The sequence below is a fragment of the Uloborus diversus genome, chromosome 3 (assembly GCF_026930045.1).
Source record: "Uloborus diversus isolate 005 chromosome 3, Udiv.v.3.1, whole genome shotgun sequence".
Taxonomy (NCBI): Eukaryota; Metazoa; Arthropoda; class Arachnida; order Araneae; family Uloboridae; genus Uloborus; species Uloborus diversus.
This window is the reverse complement of record NC_072733.1, coordinates 169,158,143-169,179,731: the sequence shown is the minus strand read 5'-3', so window position 1 is coordinate 169,179,731 and position 21,589 is coordinate 169,158,143. Positions and strand designations below refer to the sequence as shown.

Sequence of the window (21,589 nt, the reverse complement as noted above, 5' to 3'; positions counted from 1 at the left end):
AGACCTAAAAGAAAGTCTTGTATTTTGACTGACGCACCCGAGAAAGAGCGTCTTGAAATAGAAAATTCTAAAATGGCAATGAAAAAAGTAAAGCAAACTAAGACAGTAAAACCCCCTACCAAGCCAGCTAAAATAAAACTTTATTATTCCTTAGAGTCTGAACTTGAGAATATTGAAGACTTATATGAGGATACTGATATTTTAGATCATCATTTTAATGAGCAAGAAGATACAGATAATGTCAATATTCAGATTGGCATTTTTGTAATGGTGAAATTTGATGGCAAGAAAACTATCAAATTTTTTCTTGCAGAGATTATTTCTATTGCTGATGATGGACATGAAGTTAAATATCTGAAAAAAGATCCAAGCTGTCAGAAGTTCACCAGAGAAGATCCTAAATTTTATGAAGTTGACAAAAAGGATATCATATTCAAGTTACCACACGCAATACTAACTGGTGGATCTGAAAGGTAGTTCGAGAAGTTAACATTTGGAATTGACTTATCCGATTACAATCTTAGTTAGAAATAAGTGTAGCTTAAAAAAATAATTTTTAGTATGATTTTCAGAAGCTAGAGCGCCTGGTCATTTTATTTAAAAAGTGAACTGTAATAAGATAATAAGATCTAAATTTTTATTTTTCTTTGAAATAAATAAAAAATGTATTTCTAAAATTATGTGTGGTTTACCGATTGATAAAAAGTGATGTTCTTACTGAAAATCATGTTTTCTTTGTCTGTTAATCATTGATCCAAGGTAAACAATCCTAAGACCCAAGATACACCACCGGTGGTGTGCCTCGCGGTACTAATTGCATTTTTTTTGTTTTTTCTTAAAAATGTAATAGGGAAGTTTTAGATTTTTCAATTTTATTTTTATATGATAGAGTAACATGTATGAACATCATAGGTGAAAAAAATTTTGCGATACAATAAGTAGTTTTTTTTAAATTAGTTCAAGCGCTTGTGACGTCAAATGGCATAGGAAGTGACATCATGTACTCTTCCGATAGAGGAGAAGCTGCAGGTCACGCATTCGACTTCGAAGACGAAACGTGAAAGGCTTATCTCCTCGCATTTAACTCCTCGCGTTTCTGGAACATTAAACCTCTCATCCTCTCGGAAACATCCGAATATCATGATTGATGTTACATGAGGAAGATTATTTAGATTGTGCTTTAACGAATCCGGTCTCCATAGTGTGTTCAAAAGGATTATTGAATTTCTAAAAAATATAAATATCAGCGCGCTCAAAATGTCGCTAGCGAAAACAAGGGATCTTCGGCGGAAGGCTGTCCATTCGAGCCGTGTGACATAGGCTCGTGACGTTTCAGAAGAGCGCACTTTTGCGAGTGGATTTTTAAAAATTCATTAAAAATAAACCACGGTGTTTTAAAATTCGGCGATGGTGAATTTTTTAGTTTTGAGGGTCAATTAACAATATCCAATAGCCAAAATATGAACATTTAATAGGTTGCAACTTCCCTATTGAAATAAATTAAATAAATTTTTAAGATAATTATATGTTGTGTAAAAAATCATAAAGTTTTAATTAAAGGTATTTGCATTTAGATTTGGCAAAAAATTATGAAATTAAAAATTGGAAAGTGAAAATAGGTCTGAGGTAGCCCACCTTCCCTTACCATTTCAAAGAGAAAAACAATTTTCCTAATTGGTCCAGGCGTCTTCTAGTAATCGGGGAGCATAGCACATAAAAAAACGTTCCAACGAAGTCTGTTAATTAGTATTGCCACAGCTGTAAATTAAACTGATGGCATCATGAAATATTAAATCTAGAATACTTGTCAAACTTCAGAAATGGGACACCAGTTACAATACACTTAATAAGGAATATAAATTTAACCGTCGGAGGGAGGGGGAGGGATTTTTGTCTTCAATTCCCCTTCAATAAAACTCTAAATACATTTCAAAACTGAAATATTAAAAAAAAACTTTAACTACTAAATGAAGTTATTTATTAGCAAAAAATATTTTATATTAATTAATCCAACTATTTTCGTAGCAAAATACATTTAATTTCCTGATTTGCTACATGAGTAATAAACACATTAGTAAGACTATAATTAAAATTAACAGGCAGTTCCGTGAAAATAAAACATCCTGATGCGCGAGAATTAAATATTGTTCAAGACAAGATTCCACCCGTCAAAAAAATACACCGTTCACGCCAAAACCATGTGACCTGTGAGTGACGTATCATGCAGCTGACGAAAGCTGGTCTATGTAACCACAACGTTAGATTTCTCCTAGACCCCTCATCAGATCCAGACAAATTAACATGGGACCATCTGGAGAGTATACCCTTCCAAACAAAAAAATAATTTTTCAAATCGGTCCAGTATTCTTGGATTAATACGAAACACACATATAAAAAGCAGCAATACGAAATCGTAATCCCCTTTTTTGAAGTCGGTTAAAAAGCACTTACCATCTTTTGCTTTGCCTCTACTCAAATACCCAAATCAAATATAGCTAGTGCTGCAAAATGCTCGCTGAGAAAAAAAAAACATTCTTCGTCTGCAACCACAATTGATATTTCTGGATTTTCATGTTTGTATGCTACAAGATGAGACACTGAAGAAATTTTAAATCATCCATCACAGCATGCACATGAAGGGGTGCTGTAAACCTAACTCTCCTCTTTCTTTCACAAAACAGGTGCTACTTATACCTTACTTTTCTCTTGGAGCAAAATCCAGAGATACAAAGTATCTTTGTCATCCACCTGACATGATAAATTGCTCTTGGAGCCCGATTGTGTTTACAATTAAAAGGTGTTACATTCGTAAACACTACAAGCTCTTGCATTCCCCTGTAATCTTCTCTTGCATTAACAGTTGTTTAAAAAACTTAAATAGATCCACATGTCATTGTCTCATGCATTGCATGAATACAATAGAAAGCACAATTTCTGGAATACAGTATCAAGAAGCAAAATACTAAAATTGTTTTCCAAGATTTTGTTCTCATGTCAAACAAATTTGAATACCAATATTCAAGAATTACATTGCCATTTGCCATAGCAATTCTCGTCTTTTGACTGCAGTTTTAAAGCACTAAACCATTGTTAATCAATAATTGGTCCTGATATTATTACTGGTAGCTGATTCTCCTTTGTTTTTGATGATATGTTTTCCTTTAGTTTTCCATCCAACTGCACTATTAAGGTATCAAGATGGTTCCAGCAATAAATTGAAAGAACTTTTAATGCTAACGGCCAGTTGTAAGTAAGTAGCTTTAAATATTATTTGATGAACTGAAATATTGCAAACATCACAAAAACGAATAGTGTAAAAAAATGAGATGTAAGAAAAAAACTAATTAAAAATGAATTTTTTTTTTACCCCCTATACACCCTATTATGTATATATATATATATTAGGGTGTGTCTTATTTTTAAAGGTGTTATTTTTTCAAGAAGTACCCTCTCATTTTGTTTCTTTGGAAGAAAAAAAAATTCAAATATCTTAAAAATAAAAATTGAATAATACTTCTAGTTTGCTACCATTTTTTTTTGCAATTATTATTACAATATTTATTTATTATACTTCACTTTTTTATCATTAATTTCAATTAGTGATAAATTAAATTGTTATTGACTATGTAATTATTTTATATTTTATTAAATCATGTTAATTAACTGTAGCTACAATCAACTCTCAACCTCTTAACTAACTGCTAGTTCAACCTAAAGAAACACAAGTTGTTAGTTAACAATTCAGAAAGAAAAGTAAAAGCGTTCTATTTCAGTAACCAAAAACAAATTTATTGAAAACTCATTAGATTATTTGCTTGACATTGCTCTTGCTGGTGAAACTTTACACAAGATTTCAATTCCAGACCAGAGACTATTTCTGAATGAACGAAAACTAGGATGACAAGGCAAAACCAGTAACTAATAAATCTGAATTTAAAAAGGCAACAGAACTTGAGCAAAAAGAAGAAATTTTGAAAGAAAATCATGAAGAATATGAATCAACTTTTGTGAAAGTGTAGTTGCTTTAACCTCTGTTGAAACTGAATGTACTTTGACTGATTCTGAAGAACAAGACTTTGCATTAAAGTTTATCTAGATTTGGTCTCATGTAGCTGAAAAGCATTTTCACTTGCAAGAATGAAAATGTCAAAATTTCAACTGTTGCTTCAAGTAACTTTATCTGACGTCTACTTGTCAGAAGAGAATGTTGCTTTCATTTGCTTTGAAGACATTTCTAAAGAGACAAACTCCTAATTGGTTTCTTTCTTAGAGAAACTTAAAAAAAAAAAAAAAAAAAAAAAAAACCCTCCTCCAATGAAACATTGTACAGCAGATGTTGTAGAACTAAAACCAAAGGGACAAAATTAGATGCTTTTATTACTAATGTTCAGATTTTTCTCCATAAGAGTCTTTCCATAAGTCTTAGAAGAGATATTATCAAATAGTTTGAACAAAGAGTAGCAATTAGAAAAAGGCTTGCATGTTAATTAATGGAGAAAAATTACAATATTGCTGAATGTGAAAGATTGAAATTGTAAACATATGATATGAATGGTGTAATAAGATTTTTGCATGCTTTTTGTTTGACATTATTATGTAACATAGCAACCTTGAAATGCTTATTATTTTTTGCATGTATAAGAAATAAGTATTTAGGTTGTGTTTTTATCCTAACAGACCCAATTTTATGTTGATTTCAAATATTGCAATAAAAAATTGGGAATTTATTTTACTCTTTTTTCTACCACAATGAACATAATTTTAATCACTGATAGGAACATCTAAACTTTGATCAAATTCTACAAAACTTTTGTGTGTGTGTTTTTTCATCAAAAGGAAGCAATAATAAGGGTGTTCCACAAGAAATTCAAACATTTTTTTAAAAAAAGTGCATTATAAGAAGCACCTTAATATAGATATACAGTATAACCTCGATTTAACTATTGTCAAGGGAAAGGAAAGAGTTGTCTCTAAATCCAAGATATCATTAAATTGAGGAGCATAGACACTTAATACAATCAAATCCTGACCAGTGAACTGTATAATTAAAACAAAGTTACCTGTATGTATATATAGTACACTATAGGACCAAAAGTATTGGGACACTTTCAAAAATTCACATTTTTAAAGATTTCTCAAGAAATAAGAAACCAATTGCTTTGAAACTTTTGTCACATAAAAAGCATGCTCCAGCTGTCACTTTGCAATAAAAATTATATCACCCTTGCGTTTTGGGGGTCAGTAACAAATTGAGGAAAACAAAAATGTGTTTTGGTCATCATTCATCCTAAATAGCTGAGAATAAGCGGTAAATTTCAGAAATTAGTAGCTTACTATCTACAACCATTCTTCATACTTTTGAGAAGGTGTCACTGATATTCATGAAAATATAAGCATTTCTTTCAAAACTACAAATTTTATTGAAAGGTTTTTGACTCATAACACACACAGATTTTCATCAAAGTTTTAAAAACTTTCAGAAAATTTGACTGTATACAAGAAAAATATAATACTAAGATTTGAAATTAAAATGATGAAAATTTGATAAAATATGGACATTTAAAGCAATTAATTTTTCACTGCACATTAGGGTGGGCCGAAATAAGCCGAAATTTTTTTTTTTTCGAAATCAATTTTTGGATAGCGCGCAAAAGTTGCGTAGTGAGCTAGTTAGCACTCACAAAAAATTTCTTTGATATTAAAAAATATCTAGCCAACGCTATTTGACACTGAAAAACCGAAAAAAAAGTAAAAAATGAATTTTTGTCGATATTTTTTTAAAAAAACTAAATTCCAAATATTTTGCTAGAATGCATCGAAAATGTCATATAATGAGCCAGTTCGAGCCCATAAAATGTTTCATTGATTTTAATGAGCATTTAACTGCTCCTTTCTGCAATCCAAAATTGGAGAAAAATGAAAAAATATTGAATTTCTTTAAAAAGCAATGTGAAAATTATTTTTCAAAATTAAATCATAGACTAATTAAATAGCACTATTAATCATAGTAATTATTATCACGCAATAGTATCATACATTTTCTAGAATTACATATAAAGATAATAAAGTTTTGAAAAAGAAATCTTCAAATTTGATTTATAGTACCTCAGGCATAATGAATATTATTTTTTGGAATAATATTGTCCCTTGTTATCAAATGATGGAAAATCTTTCCTAGCTTGAAGTTTGGCACGAATGTATCCATCTCGTGCAGTTTCTCCACGAACTTTTATTGCAACTTTGGTTATTAGTTTCACACAACGTTTCACAGCTTGCATGTGACAGGGAAATTTCTCGAAAGTGAACTCTGTAGGCTGTACTTCGCACATTTCTTTCAATTGCTGGTCTATTAGGTGCATCTTTCAATAGTTGATCTTTTAGATGCATTGTAAGAGGTAGCTCTGTAACAACAGTTTGCTCAATCAACTAAATCAACATAATCAACGGCTTCAAAATTGAGTTTAGGATGCTTAAAAAATCGTACACCATCCGAGCTCTTCGTCTTCTTATTTCTAGAGTTCAGAATGCGCCTAACTGCTAATTCCCGAATGTATTTTCTTGAGTCAAACAACATTGTCAACAGTAGCTGTTCAGGATGAGCGAAGTATGCATTATTTGAGAGAACTTTGAAAAATATCTCCTTAACGTTGCCTTGCAAGAGAAATCATTTTCCAAAAATGTTGGGCACCATACTGGCAGTTCGGTTTCATTTTTATTTCAAACCACATTGGAGCATAAACTAACATTACATACTTTACAAGCATTGTAAGATTTTCTGATGGAGTTGGTGTACCTATATACAAGCGTATCAAACGGTTTGCAGTTGTCAGCCATCGCCCATGACGGAGTTTGCCTGAGCTACTCTCAGCCATGTTAAAAGGACAACTACCATATTTTACGGTAAGACAGATTCTATACAAATATTGTTGTTCAGTACTTAAACGTTTTCTATCTTCCATGTCCAAAAACAGAAGATTGCAGTCAATTTTATCAAATTTGACCACCGGATTTTTTTTACACTCTCTAAGAAGTTGTCCGATAGCTCCAGAATATGAATGTGGCCCCTTTGTGCAACCGTCGAGTTCCAGAATAAGATGCCTCAGTGGTAACTTATTAGTATACAGCAGACATATGTTCCACTGTAAAGGTCTTTGGAGATATGTCTCAAGTAAACGAATTACTCCACCTTTCCATCCCGTATTTACATTTGTTCCATCGCATCCAATAACCGTTAAGTTAAGCAAGCTCATATTATACTTTTTTGCAAAGCCTGTAATACCTTGTGATTTTTTTTTTTTTTTTTTTTGCACTTTCAACAACTGTTAGTGATAAATGACCGATGTACTTGCTACCTGGCTCTTCTATCAGTGCTACATGGTGCTTCAGATGATAATTTTTGATGGCTAGATGTCTTTTGAGGGGTGTCATCCCTGCGGCCGTCAAAATACAAACTCTTTATAGCTGCCCCTTTAACTGCTCTTTAATCCCTTTCTCTTAGCTTGCTCCTTTTTTTATCGACTTCTCTCCTTATACTTTTGTTTTGTTTAGGAGAAACTAAGTCAAAATCAGCGAGAACTGCTGTAGCAATTTTAGCCCCTGCTTTATTTGAAGCGCCAGTTAGATCTGCTGCTAAAGCTGTATGAGGCATAGAAAGTCTCATTTGACTTGTTGTTGATGGCGCATCAGTTCGCTTACTTTTTCTTGAAAGCGGATAATTCAATTTAAAATCGTCATCTGTATTTTCTGTGCTTTCTCCTGATTCAAGCTCTGTTTCAGGTTCATTCAATGTAATATGACTTTCCTTAACCCTGAATCCACTTGTGCTGGTAACTGATATGTCTTTCTCATCCAAAGCAACACTTGTTTCAATTTTTTGGCATCCTTTTTCTCTTTTTCGTAGTTTCTGATTTGTTACCCTATCCATTTTTACAAATATTCCTAAACTAGTGGTACCCGCACGTCTTTGCCCATCGTAGGAAATTAAAAGGTCATTTGGTTCACCTGTATATTTACAAATAACGGATGATAAATTTCTCGCGAATTGGCTATATCGCTCGTTCTCCCATGTTACGGTTCCACGTCATGATAATTTTGTAATTTACTCGTCCATCTTATGATAATTTTGCTCCGGAAAATGTTCTTAAAAATGAAATAGAAAAAGAACAAAATCGAATTTTCGAAAAATCGCTTCGAGATGCACACCCTCATGCTACAAACTAACTTAGTGCCAAATTTTATGAAAATCGGCCGAACGGTCTAGTCGCTTTGCGTGTCACAGACATCCAGACATAAATCTGGACAGACAAACTTTCAGCTTTATTATTAGTAAAGATATTCTACGAAATGTATAAAAGTTTGAGGATTTCAACTAATTCACTGACACACACACTTCTAATGTTTGCTGAAACTAGCTTCAATTTTTTATTTCCTTTTTTATCCTTTTTCTGCAAAAAAGGGGTTGAAAAGTGCATTTTTGGCCTTTTTTTTCAGTTTTTCAAGGTCAAATAGCGCGGGCTAAATATTAAACAAATTTAGCGAAATTTTTTATGGTTAATAACGGGCCCATATAGCAACTTTTCCGCACTATCCAAAAACAGATTTCCAAAAAAAGTTTTTTCGGCCCACCCTACTGCACATGCACAAAATATAGCAATTTAAAACTTTCATAATCTAAAACCCAACTAATTTCTTTAACTCATTAAAAAAATCCAGTTCAATATCTTAAAAATTCAGAAATTTATCAGCGATCTATTGAGCCGAATTTTAATAATTCTTAGATAGGCAACGAACTGTGAGGGGTTGTTAGCAAGTTTGTAACATTTGCTTACAATTGTTCAGTGTGATTCATGATAGAAACAGCTTATTTGCAAACGATCCCTCGTGATTCGCAGCCTATCTAAGAGTTAGTCCATTAGTTTGCTGATAAGTTTCTTAATTTTTGAGATACTGAATTGGAAATTTTTTATGAGTTGAGAAATCTAGTTTGGTATTAGATGATGATAGCTATAAATTGTTATCTTTCGCGCATGCGTAGTGACAAATTAAATGCTTTAATTGTCCATATTTTATCACATTTTCAGCATTTTAATTTCAAATTTTAGTATTATGCTGTCAAGTTTTATGAAAGTTTCGTAAGCTTTGATGAAAAACTTTGTGCGTTATGAGCCAAAAACTTTCAAATAAAATTTGTAGTTTTGCAAGAAATACTTATATTTTCTTGAACATCAGTGATGCCTTCTCAAAAGTATGAACAATGATTATACACAGTAAGCTAACTAATTTCTGATATTTACAGATTATTCTCAGCTATTTATGACCAAAAAATATATTTGTTTTCCTCAATTTATTACTGACCCCCAAAACTAAGGGGGAAGATAATATTTATTGGAAAATGACAGCTGGAGCATACCTGTTATGTGACAAAAGTTACAAAGCAATTGGTCTTTTATTTCTTGAGAAATACTTTAGAATGTGAATTTTTGAAAGTGTACCAAAACTTTTAATCATATAAGTGTATATAAAGTGCATGCTAGAGAAACAGTAAAAGTGCAAAAGGAACAAATAAATAACAGCAATACAAAGGTAAATAGAAAACTAAGATTAAAATAACAAAGTCAGTACTCATCAGCAGTTGAAACTCCATCTTATGGTTGAAAACCAGAAAAAAAATAAAACTCCAGACTAAAAGAGAATTGTATAAGTCCCAAACATCTGCCAAACAAAATAGCATTGGGCTAAACGCAACAACAGCTATGGAGTAAACGAATAAAAGGGAGCTTATACTTAAAGCTATAGCTGGGGGTTTTGTCTCTGTAATTAGAAGCCAAAAAGTTCTCGGTGATAACACTCCACTGTACCATCCAAGGCATACAATATTAATATAAATATCTTACCTGAAATTCTGACAAAATTAGCCATACATATATTAGGACTCGACCGATGCATCGGCGCCGATGGTTCAACAATTTAGCCATCGGCATCGGCGGCCGATGCTAACTTGCGGGAAACATCGGCCCATCGGCCTTAAAATACATCGAAAAGCCGATGGAATTGGCCGATGTTTTTGAAAAAAAAAAGGACCTTTGCTGTTTTACTTTTTAATACAAAGTAAAGAGAGTTATTGTTTTCATATAAAATTGTTTACTTAAATTTCAGTATGAATTTCTATTTTAGTCACCCCTGAAAGAGTTTTTAATACTGCATTCAGATTACCAAACAAGTTAATTATTGCGTTGTTTCTTGCAGCTGGATGTACGTATATATCTCTCATAAGTCATAACTCTAAGATGGTAAGCTGTAGAAGGTAAAGTTTTCGCATGTGGGGTGTGCGTACGTTCCAGTTGTGCACTTCCTTTTTTGTTTTCGATCGGGTGTTCTGCAAAGCCGGTTTACTTACTTTTTATAGCTATTAATTACTTATTTCAATGCAAAACTAATCTAGCCTCTCAGACTGACAATCATTTGGTGATATATTGCCGAATTGGAGATTATGGAAACAAATATGAGATGGTGAAACCGGTTTTTGTGTCATTTTGGTAGATTCCTGTTGAACCGATGGTAAATTTTTAATTTTTCAATACTTGTAATATGAATCACAGTAATGCAGTCTTTTCTGTATCGCTTCAGCAAAGTTACAAGTTTGGGGCCCGTCGAAATACGTTTTGGGGCCCTATTTCTCTATCACGGAAGTTGTAAAACATTTATCATAAGCATTTTTGTAACTCTTACGGTGCCCCTATAATTATGGGGCCTCCCGTGCAATTGCAACATTTGCTATATTTTAAATCCGCCACTGCACGTCAAAACAAACTCCGGTGCAAGTTTTAAAAGTTTTTTTCTGCTCCATGTTTATGATTATTTTAAACTCTATTTTTCACGACTATTTTTTGAATTTCCGAGAACACTTGCGTGCCCCTCCTCCCACTCCCTCAATTTCTGAAATTAAACTCTAGTACTAACTAATACTTCTGAGCTCTTTAAAGTAACACCATTCATAAAATTAGAGATTTTTTTTTCAAACTTCATTTATTGTTCAGAAATAATCTAGAGCATTAATGTAAGAAATTGATTAAAGACGTTTTGAATGGTGACATAATTCGAAAATCAAAGGGTCTTTTGAATTTTTTCTTCGGAAGTGCTGAAGTAGATTCAGAAACTCTTCCGATGCGTTGGTGGTAGGGGTTCTGTACTAAAAAAATGAGGCCGAAGTTGGGGCCGAAGTGTGAGTTACTCCAAAATCAGAGGGTGACTCCTCCTCCCTTAACCCTCCCACGTCGTTTCGAGCATTTCTTAAATATTTATAGCGATTATTTATTTTGGTCAAGAAATGTCATTTTGCGTATTTGTCATACTCGTTTCACCTATATTTCGTAATGCGCCATCTTTTTTGCATCATTAATAGTGATCGATGTTTTTTCTGTTGTAAGTACATATTTTTTTGTATTTATATAAAATCAATGAATAAGTTATTTTCGTTTTTATAGAAACATTTCAAGGATTTTCTATTATGGAATTTTTTAAATTTCAGAAAGTTATTCTTAAATTCAAAAATTTAATTTGAACTTGTTTGTAAAGCTTCATAAAAGATTAAGCAATCAAATTGTTCAATATTATGTGTGCAAACATCAGATCAAGTAGTATATTTATTCAGTTATTAACTTGGTGTAAATATTGAGTTTGTTTATTATAGCTGCGTTTTAAAAACCTCGCTCTTTTTATGACTATTTCTTTTTTCAGCAAAATGTATGTCACTGTAATAGCTTTTATGAAAAATGCAAACTTTTCTTTTCATAAATTTTAAATAGGTACAAAAATATTCCTATTATGATTTAATATTGTAATTTACCTGTTACCTTTTTTGGTTAATTTGATGACTAAAAAATGTCTACGTGCAATCTTTTCACTTTAATTGCGTAATTTGTTGACGGTTTCATAGTTTTATTCTTTTTTTTTTTTAATGATTAAACAACATAATTTAATGTTTTAAACTAATTTTAGTGTACCTAAATCCATACATTACTACAATATTACTGAAATCTTAGTTATATGTTCAATTAAAAGTAAAGAAAAAAGAAAAAAAAAACAAATCAATTGGTTATTAAACAGTATTTTTGTTTTTCTTCCTTTTTTTTTCTTTTTTTTTTAGCTGTTGTTCTTGCTCTTTCATCATACAGCAGTCAAAAAAGGAGAAGCATAACTACACCCTATACATATTGTACGTAGTACGATCCAAAAGTTCGGGGACAAGCTGCATAGAACCTTACCCAGAATAGTTCACATTACCGAAGCACATCCAACTTCAAAAGATCACTTTGAGGGACTATGTACTTCGTCCAGTGTTCATATAACTTTTGGAAACACTCCTGGAAGCCCTTTTTCGCTACCTTCTGTGATGCAGCTTTATCTTCTCCTGACGGAAGAAAACGGCGTCCTTGCAAATGTTTTTTTGCTGGGAACAGGTAGAAGTCACACGGAGCTAAGTCGGACGAAACGTTGTTTTATTTGTTTGTCATATCAGAGTATTGACCAATCGAACCGTGCATCCTCAACATGAAAGTCGCCTTCTTCCCCACGATGAAGTTAAAAGCAGCAACGCAAGAGGCCTTACAGGAGGTTGCGTAAAATATCTTCCAGGAGTGCTTCGAAAAGCTATACGAACGTTGGCAGAAGTGCATAGTCGTCCAAGGTGACTATTTTGTAGATAGATGTGCTTCGTAATGTGAACTACTCAGGGTAAGTTTGTATACAATTTGTCCTGAACTTTCAGATCATACTACGTAAGTATGTGTTTTCAACTTACTATTTCATAACGTTTTTGAGTGACGCAAGTTTACGCGCATGAAGACATCACAAGAGAATTTGCGATAATTAACTGAGGAGGCGTTCAAAATGGATATATCTATATGTTCTTAAATACATATGCATGTACAAATGTGCCGGAAAAACTTGTGAGCTTTGAACTGGGTGATCGTAAAATAGAAGTTTAGGTCAAAATCTGATTTTTTTTTCTTGTGATTATACGATTCCTTATTCGTAGAAAGAAAGTAAAATGAAATGAATCAGCGATCCTTTAAATCCCTGATAATCTTATCCATTTATTTCTGTTTGATTTTTTTTTTTGCCATCGGCCGACGGCATCGGCCATCGGCAATCGGCCATTTGGAGGAAAACAATCGGCCATCGGCTGTCTTTGAACAATCGGCCAACAATCGGCATCGGCCCATCGGCCAAAAAATGCCATCGGTCGAGCCCTAACATATATTAGATTTTGTTGCTTTCCTACGATTGGACTGTTACATTGTGGTTTCGAATTTGTTTTATTTTAGGCAGAATTTAAGGTAAGATTTTTATATTGATATTGCATTTGCTGGATGGTACAGAGGAGTGTTATTATTGAATCTCTTGGCTCCTAATAACAGAGACGAAACCTCCAGCTATAGCGCTTATACAATTCTCTTTCAGCATATAGTTTTTTTTTTTTTTTTCTGGTTTTCAACAATAAGGAATTTCTACTGCTGATGAGTATTGACTACATCATTTTAATTTTAGTTTTCTATTTATCTTCGTATTGCTGTTTCTAATTTGTTCCTTTTGCACTTTTATTGTTTCTCTAGCAAACTATTTACTCGGCTTATTAGTTTGGCTGTGTGCTTGCTAATTTATTTGTGTTTATATAATATATATATATATATATATATATATATATATATATATATATATATATACAGGGTGTTTCAAAATGAATAGCGGGGTTTTAACATGTTATAATATTTATTCCACCAAACTTAGAGACACAAGTGATATATCTAATGAAAGAGAAACTCAAACAGTTTTGCATAATAGCCTACAAGTGTTCAATGTGAGCACCATTCGTCACTCGGCCAACGTCAATGATAGCATAAAATATTATTTTATTTTATTCTCGGTCCACAGCCGATAATTTAAAGAAAATATTTTTAAAGTTAATTGTTACCTACTTTAAGCCCAGTCTGTTAAAAGTAGAATTCAACTAGTTGGTGCTAACACTTCAATCAACAATTCCCCCACGCCATAATTAATGGCGACTGTTTACTAAAACCATTGAAGATTGCATGTCTCGATGTGTCGATTCAGAAAAAGTTGAGTTGTCACCTGATTGATTCGAATTAATTCCACTTGTTGACCGCACGTGCTATGGAGAGGAGTACGAATATTCGCGGCAGTGGAATAAACAAATGAGTGATGGTTGAAGTAGAAGTTAGTGTGGTGACGTCATCGAGGCATGGAATCTCATTGGCTGATGAAACATATATATTGAGGCGAGTGGCGGCACTCTTTCTCTCTTCACTTTTCAACGATCCCCAGTTTTGTTTTGATCATGAAGCCTAGTTCGGCTCACGTGTGGGGGAGTTTTTCCCTGCAGTGCTAGCGGGGTTTTTTAGTGGTGTGTAAATGGTGATGAATATTCACCTTGCTTTTCAAGTATTGAAATTTTCCAAGTCCTGGAATTAGAATGAGTCCAGGTGAAGAAACACTTGTGTTGTGTCCGGCCAATTGATATTGCCGGGGAAGTGAGTTCTGAGAATTCTACCGAATATGTTCGCCGAATCTTCGAACTGTCTAACGTTGCCTACCTGCTAAGGGCGTTCCTAAAGTGTGATCCGGGAGACTTTTTGTGTTTCTGGATATGGATCCTTCGAACTGGCCAGTGACTACATCGACAGATTGGTGACATTTTTCTTTTACTTATTGGAACCACTTTTGTTGTGATATTTTGGGGGTGTTCTTTTATGGGGATATTGTATTACAGTTCTAGTCATATTTAATAAATGTATTTTTCTGAAATATGTTTTTTGCTTGTCTCCAACTTGACATTACACGGCCAGTTAATGTTGGCTTAGTTTAAATCTCTTAAACTTTGGATTTTTAAACTTAACTTTAATTATGCCAACAAAGTGGTAGCAGAGCTCGGTCGAATGTCTTTTTAGTTGGAGACAAATGTGCAAAAGTTTTTAGAAATATGGAACGGGACTATCGAAACATTAAGAAACTTAACTCCTGCAATTGGGCAACATGGTCGAAAAATATGAAAATGGTACTGATAGAAAGAGATTTATGGGAATTAACCCAAACAAAATTAGAAGAAGGTATTTCGACAGAAATAAAGAAATGGAGGGGCCAAGCAGTGACGATTATTTACCTCAACATAGAGGATGAGTTAAAACAACTGATTGATGATTTAGACGATCCATATGCTGCATGGACGTCATTGAAGTTGAATTTTGAACCTCCGTCTTTAGCCCCTGTTGCCGGATTGTGGGAGGAGTTTTTTTCTAGTAGAATTAATGGAAAAGAAACTATTGGAATGATCACGGCTCGATTGAAGTGTTTGCTCCGACAGTTGGAGGAGAATGGCTATAAAATGGATGAGAAATTAAAAGGATTTCAACTAATACTTAGTTTGGATCAAAATTTCAGGGGGATAGTACAAAATATTTATAGATGGGATGAAAATAAATTTAATTTTTCAAATGTTTTGGATGAACTTTTGGCAGAAGAGGGAAGATTAAAATTTTTAGGAAATGAAAAATTTGGAAATAGTAGTTCAGGTGTTAATGCTTTTTCTGTTCAAAATAAACCCCAGACTGGGCGGAAAGTTGAAAATGTTAATAAATTTGAAACAAGAGTTTGCTTCACATGTGGCAAAAGGGGGCATATTTTGGCTCAGTGTTGGAGCAGAAAACCAAACGCTCAAAATAAAGGTAATCGTAATTTTTCCAAACAAAGTAATACCCCTAAGGCTGGAATGTTTTGCATTATCAGTAAAGTATCAGGAGTACAGGCCAATAACACAAATTTGAAGGAAGAAATACCAGTATTTTTACTAGATACAGGTGCCACGGCACATTTCTGTAAAGATAGGAACCTATTTTGTGAATTGAAGCCTGTTAAAAATACAAAAATGGAGGTAGCTGTGGGCAATGTAAATAGTCAAGTCGAGGGGGTAGGGAAAATTGTTTTCGAAATTAAGACAGATGGTAAGCTAGTAACCATCACATTGAATGAGGTCTATTATGCTCCAACACTTAGACGAAATTTGCTTTCCGGATCCAGTATAGACAGTCTTGGTTTTTCTTTAAGGTGGTATCCTGGTAAAATATGTATTTTTAACAATGATGGTATCAAACTTTTCTCTGCATTTTTAATTGATAAATTGTATTTTGTAAAACCCACCTCATTTTTAAATAATGAAAGTAGTGACTCACCACCAAATGTAAATGTAACCAAGGTCAAAGGATTAGACCTAGAGTTGTGGCATGAACGGTTTTGCCATATTAATTATGATAGTATTCTGGAAACTGAAAAGAAGAACTGTGTCAAAGGGCTTAATATAAAAGGTAAAAACCGGCCAGACTGTGAGCCTTGTATTATTGCGAAAAAAAGAAGAGGTTCATTTAAGTCCACCCCATGGATAAGGTCTAGAAGACAACTTTAGCTTCTTTTCATGGATCTAGCAGGGCCATTTCCGGTGGAGTCACTAGGGGGGAAAAGATATATTTTCACGATAACTGATAATTTTTCAAGGAAGTCCACTATTTACTTTCTAAAGTCAAAAGATGAAGCTTTTACATATTTTCTTTGATACCAGAGGCATGTAGAGAGAGCCCTCAACAAGAAAATTTTGGCCATAAGGTCTGATAATGGGGGGGAATTTACAAATTCTAATTTTGAGACCCATCTAATTAAAGAAGGCATCAGTATAGAGAGAACCAACCCTTATACTCCCGAACAAAACGGAGTAGTAGAAAGGTACAATTTGACCTTGATGAATGGGGTTAGGGCGATGCTGAAGGACTCTGGACTAAAGAAGAATTTTGGGCGGAAGCCGCCTTATGCCTTAACTATGTCAGGAATAGAACAGTTCTAAAGGAAAGGGGGAAAACCCCATTTGAACTGTTCTGGGGAAATAAGCCATCAGTAAGGCATTTCCGGAGGTTTGGATGTACTGCCTACAGAGGCATGCCAAAACAAAATTTAAAGAAATTTGACTCAAGAAGTAGGAAGGGCATAATGGTGGGCTATGCAACTCAAGCAAAAGGGTACAGAATTTGGGACCCAGAGCTAAAGAAAATTTTTGAAACTATCAATGTGGACTTCAGGGAAAATTTAATTTGGGGGAAATCAAACTTGAATGGGAATGTAGACAATGAGGATGATTATTCTTTTATTAAACCTATGAGTGAAGTTATCTTAGATAAAGAAACAGATGAAATAAAGGCTCCCACCCCTTGTGAGGAAATTGAATGGGAAAGGGATGCAGTGAAAAGAAAGAAAGGGGACCGTACTGATATCTACTATTATGAAAAGGGAAATAAAACAAGGTTAAGGTCGCCCAATGATGTAGAGAAATATTGTAAGGAGAATAACATTGTTTACAATCCTGAACTATTTGATTTCAAGAGTAAAAATGTACCTTATAACCCTTTGTTTGATATTTTTAATTCCCCTAAGGAACCCGAGCCAGAGGCAAATTTGTCAGAAGTGCAAATTCCCTAAAACTATAATGAATGCTTAAAAACCCCAGAAGTAAAACATTGGCAAGAAGCCATGTCGGAAGAAATGAAAGTGATTCAAGAAAGGGGGGTGTGGCAGTTAGTTCCCCAGCCAGTTGGTAAACCAGTACTTGGTAATAAGTGGGTCTATGACTTGAAGAGGAATGCTAAAGGGGAAATTGCCAGGTTTAAAAGCAGAATGGTTGTGATGGGAAATAGACAAGTGGCAGGTGAATCCTATTCTCAGGTTTTCTCCCCAGTTATCAATTTCTCCCTGATTATATAGAATGTTTTTTTCAATTCTGGTGATATTTCTAGGTTGGAATCATTTCCAATTAGACGTAAAAAACGCATATCTTTATGCTGATTTGCATGAAGAAATTTATATGCGACAACCACAGGGTTTTGTAATCCCGGGAAAAGAAGACTGGGTATGTCGTCTAAAGAAATCGCTATATGGTCTCCATCAATCGGGGAGAAATTGGTACCTGGAAATTGATAGGGTTCTCCAAGGTCTAAATTTTGTGAAATTTAAATGTAGTAACTGTGTTTATACAAGAAACAGAAATGTATTTTTATTGATGTATGTAGACGATATAATAATTTTTGGAAAAAGTGAAATTATAATTCAGGAAACAATTCAGGATATATCTAAACATTATGATATTAAAGAATTAGGGAGAACTAAAAAATTATTGGGGGTAGAATTTGAAGAAATAAATGGGGGGATTTTTATACACCAAAATTCTTATATTAAGACAGTTTGAAAATTTTAAAAAGTATCAATACCCATTCTCGACCCTCCCAATAGCGAAAGGTACAATTTTGTCTTTAAGTGAGTGTCCAAAAACGGACCAAGAAATAAAAGAAATGGAGAAAGTACCTTATCGCAATTTATTGGGATGTTTGTCCTATATAGCTGGAAAAACTTGACCGGATATCGCCTATACAGTTAATCTATTATCTCAATTTCAAGCAAATCCGGGTAAAAAACATTGGCAGTGTTTATTAAGACTTTTAGGTTTTTTAAAATATACAAATTATTATAAATTAAGTCTATCTGCAATAAATGAAATTAAAATCAATGGCTTTTCTGACTCAGACTATGCTGCTAATAGGGACGCTAGGATTTTGATGGGGGGAATTATTATTTACATTGACAGTATACCTGTTATCTGGCGAACATTTAAACAAAAGTGTGTTTCATTGTTCACCATGGAAGCTGAGTATATCTCTTTAACAGAAGCAGCAAAAGAAGTGGTGTGGTTAAAAAGAATTTTAGAAGAAACATCACATTTTGAAATAGCTGGATATAAATTTAATGGGTCTGTGATTAATTGTGACAATATAGCTGCAATAGAATTTTCAAATTCCCCTATAGAAAATTCCAGAACAAAGCATATTGATGTCAGGTATCATTTTTTGAGAAATTTAGTAGAGGAGAATACATTTGAATTAAAATATGTGAAAAGCGCAGAAAATCCTGCGGATACGTTTACCAAGCCTCTGACTCAGGGTACATTGAGAAAAATGTGCAAACTCATTTTTGGTAATTATGAAAATGTAAAAGTTTAATATTCAAATGTGTAAATTTTTCAATGTTTCTCAAAAGTGTTTAAAATTTTTTAAAAATTGCTGTTTGAAATATGTCAGTTTTCATGTCGTTTTGAAGTGTATCGTGCTGTGTGACCGAGAAGGGGGGAATTTGTTAGCATAAAATATTATTTTATTTTATTCTCGGTCCACAGCCGATAATTTAAAGAAAATATTTTTAAAGTTAATTTTTACCTACTTTAAGCCCAGTCTGGTAAAAGTAGAATTCAACTAGTTGGTGCTAACACTTCAATCAACAATTCCCCCACGCCATAATTAATGGCGACTGTTTACTAAAACCATTGAAGATTGCATGTCTCGATGTGTCGATTCAGAAAAAGTTGAGTTGTCACCTGATTGATTCGAATTAATTCCACTTGTTGACCGCACGTGCTATGGAGAGGAGTACGAATATTCGCGGCAGTGGAATAAACAAATGAGTGTTGGTTGAAGTAGAAGTTAGTGTGGTGACGTCATCGAGGCATGGAATCTCATTGGCTGATGAAACATATATATTGAGGCGAGTGGCAGCACTCTTTCTCTCTTCACTTTTCAATGATCCCCAGTTTTGTTTCGATCATGAAGCCTAGTTCGGCTCACGTGTGGGGGGGGGGGTTCCCTGCAGTGCTAGCGGGGTTTTTTAGTGGTGTGTAAATGGTGATGAATATTCACCTTGCTTTTCAAGTATTGAAATTTTCCAAGTCCTGGAATTAGAATGAGTCTAGGTGAAGAAACACTTGTGTTGTGTCCGGCCAATTGATATTGCCGGGGAAGTGAGTTCTGAGAATTCTACCGAATATGTTCGCCGAATCTTCGAACTGTCTAACGTTGCCTACCTGCTAAGGGCGTTCCTAAAGTGTGATCCGGGAGACTTTTGGTGACATTTTTCTTTTACTTATTGGAACCACTTTTGTTGTGATATTTTGGGGGTGTTCTTTTATGGGGATATTGTATTACAGTTCTAGTCATATTTAATAAATGTATTTTTCTGAAACATGTTTTTTGCTTGTCTCCAACTTGACATTACACGGCCAGTTAATGTTAGCTTAGTTTAAATCTCTTAAACTTTGGATTTTTAAACTTAACTTTAATTATGCCAACAGTCAAGAGGATATGCGAGTTCTTCCCAAACTTTGATGAGTGTCTCATTAGTAATTGCTGCAACAGCTGTTTCAATCCTGTTCTTTAATTCGGGAAGGTCGGCTGGCACTGGAGGCCATGGGAAAGAAGCCCTGTCATTAGGCCCCTTACGGCCAATCCAGCAGTTAGGTACATTTAGGTTAAGTCAATCACATACCTCATTATGCCAGTGAGACGGCGCACCATCTTGCTGAAAGATGAAGTTTTTTGGTTCATCTTGTGTCAGTTGAGAGAAGAGCCATAGCTGTAAAGTATCCAGATAAGAAGACGGATTGCAGCAGAAACATTCCACGCGCATGCGCACTGATGCGAACAAACAAAACTGTTTGAGTTTCTCTTTCATTTGATATATCACTTGTTGCTGTAAGTTTGGTGCAATAAATATTATAACATGTTAAAACTCCACTATTTATTTTGAAACACCCTATATATATATATATATATATATATATATATATATATATAAAGAAAACAGAGGAGTGAATTAAATCTGTTTGAAAATGAGTGTCTCACCAAACATAATTAGTCTTTCAACACAAAAAACATGAAGAATAGTTACTTATTTACATACGTGATTCTTCAGATCCCCAATGTTATAAAGCAAACTTCTGTATTTAGTACAATATTTGGACTGATCCTCTTTTAATATTGCATAGAGCTCACTTTCTATTTTCATAGCTCTTTTATGAACAAAATCTTCTGATCTTTTAAAATCATCTGACTTTTCGCACCTAAACACAGGATTAAAACATATTAAACAATGAAAATGATTGAATAAGCAGTAGTTTCATCATAAACATAAAACTAACTTTAGTATATAGTATTATATTCTGAGTATAAAATGCAAAGTTTAGCAGTCAATAATTTTGTTAGCAGATGCAGCTACAGATTTATAAAAATGATGACTATTCAAAGGAAATGCAGTACAGATTTCAGTGAAACACATGCAGTGTTTCCAACATCAAAGTCACGGAGCAATATTATATTATTTATATTTATGCTATGGCAAAATGATACACAATTTATTAGGAAGAAAACTTAATTCGACTGGAAACTGAGGATCTAAAATGGAAAACAAATAAGAAACATACAGATAAATAGAAATACAGTTGGTTTTATGTTTGAGGCATTTTTTTTTTTATTTATTTATGAGTAAAATAATTGGAACTTAGCTGGGCCATTGTTTATGGTTACTTCTAATAGATAACACTTTCATGTTAGAATGGAAAAAAAAAGAAAACAAAAGATTTCAAAATTGAAAAATATTTATGCTCAAAAGTTATGTTTTCTGGAGAATGACCCATATACAATCCTTTTTCTACCTA

At 33.6% G+C, this 21,589-nt stretch overlaps 1 protein-coding gene across 1 annotated transcript in view; it reads right to left on the bottom strand.

Moving 5' to 3' along the window:
• LOC129219046 (uncharacterized) overlaps positions 1-21,589 on the bottom strand; it is a 175,585-nt gene that overhangs the window by 73,037 nt on the left and 80,959 nt on the right. The window contains exon 10 of the mRNA XM_054853366.1: positions 20,836-20,995. Within this exon, the coding sequence (XP_054709341.1) occupies positions 20,836-20,995 (160 nt within the window). The remainder of the gene's footprint in view (positions 1-20,835; positions 20,996-21,589) is intronic.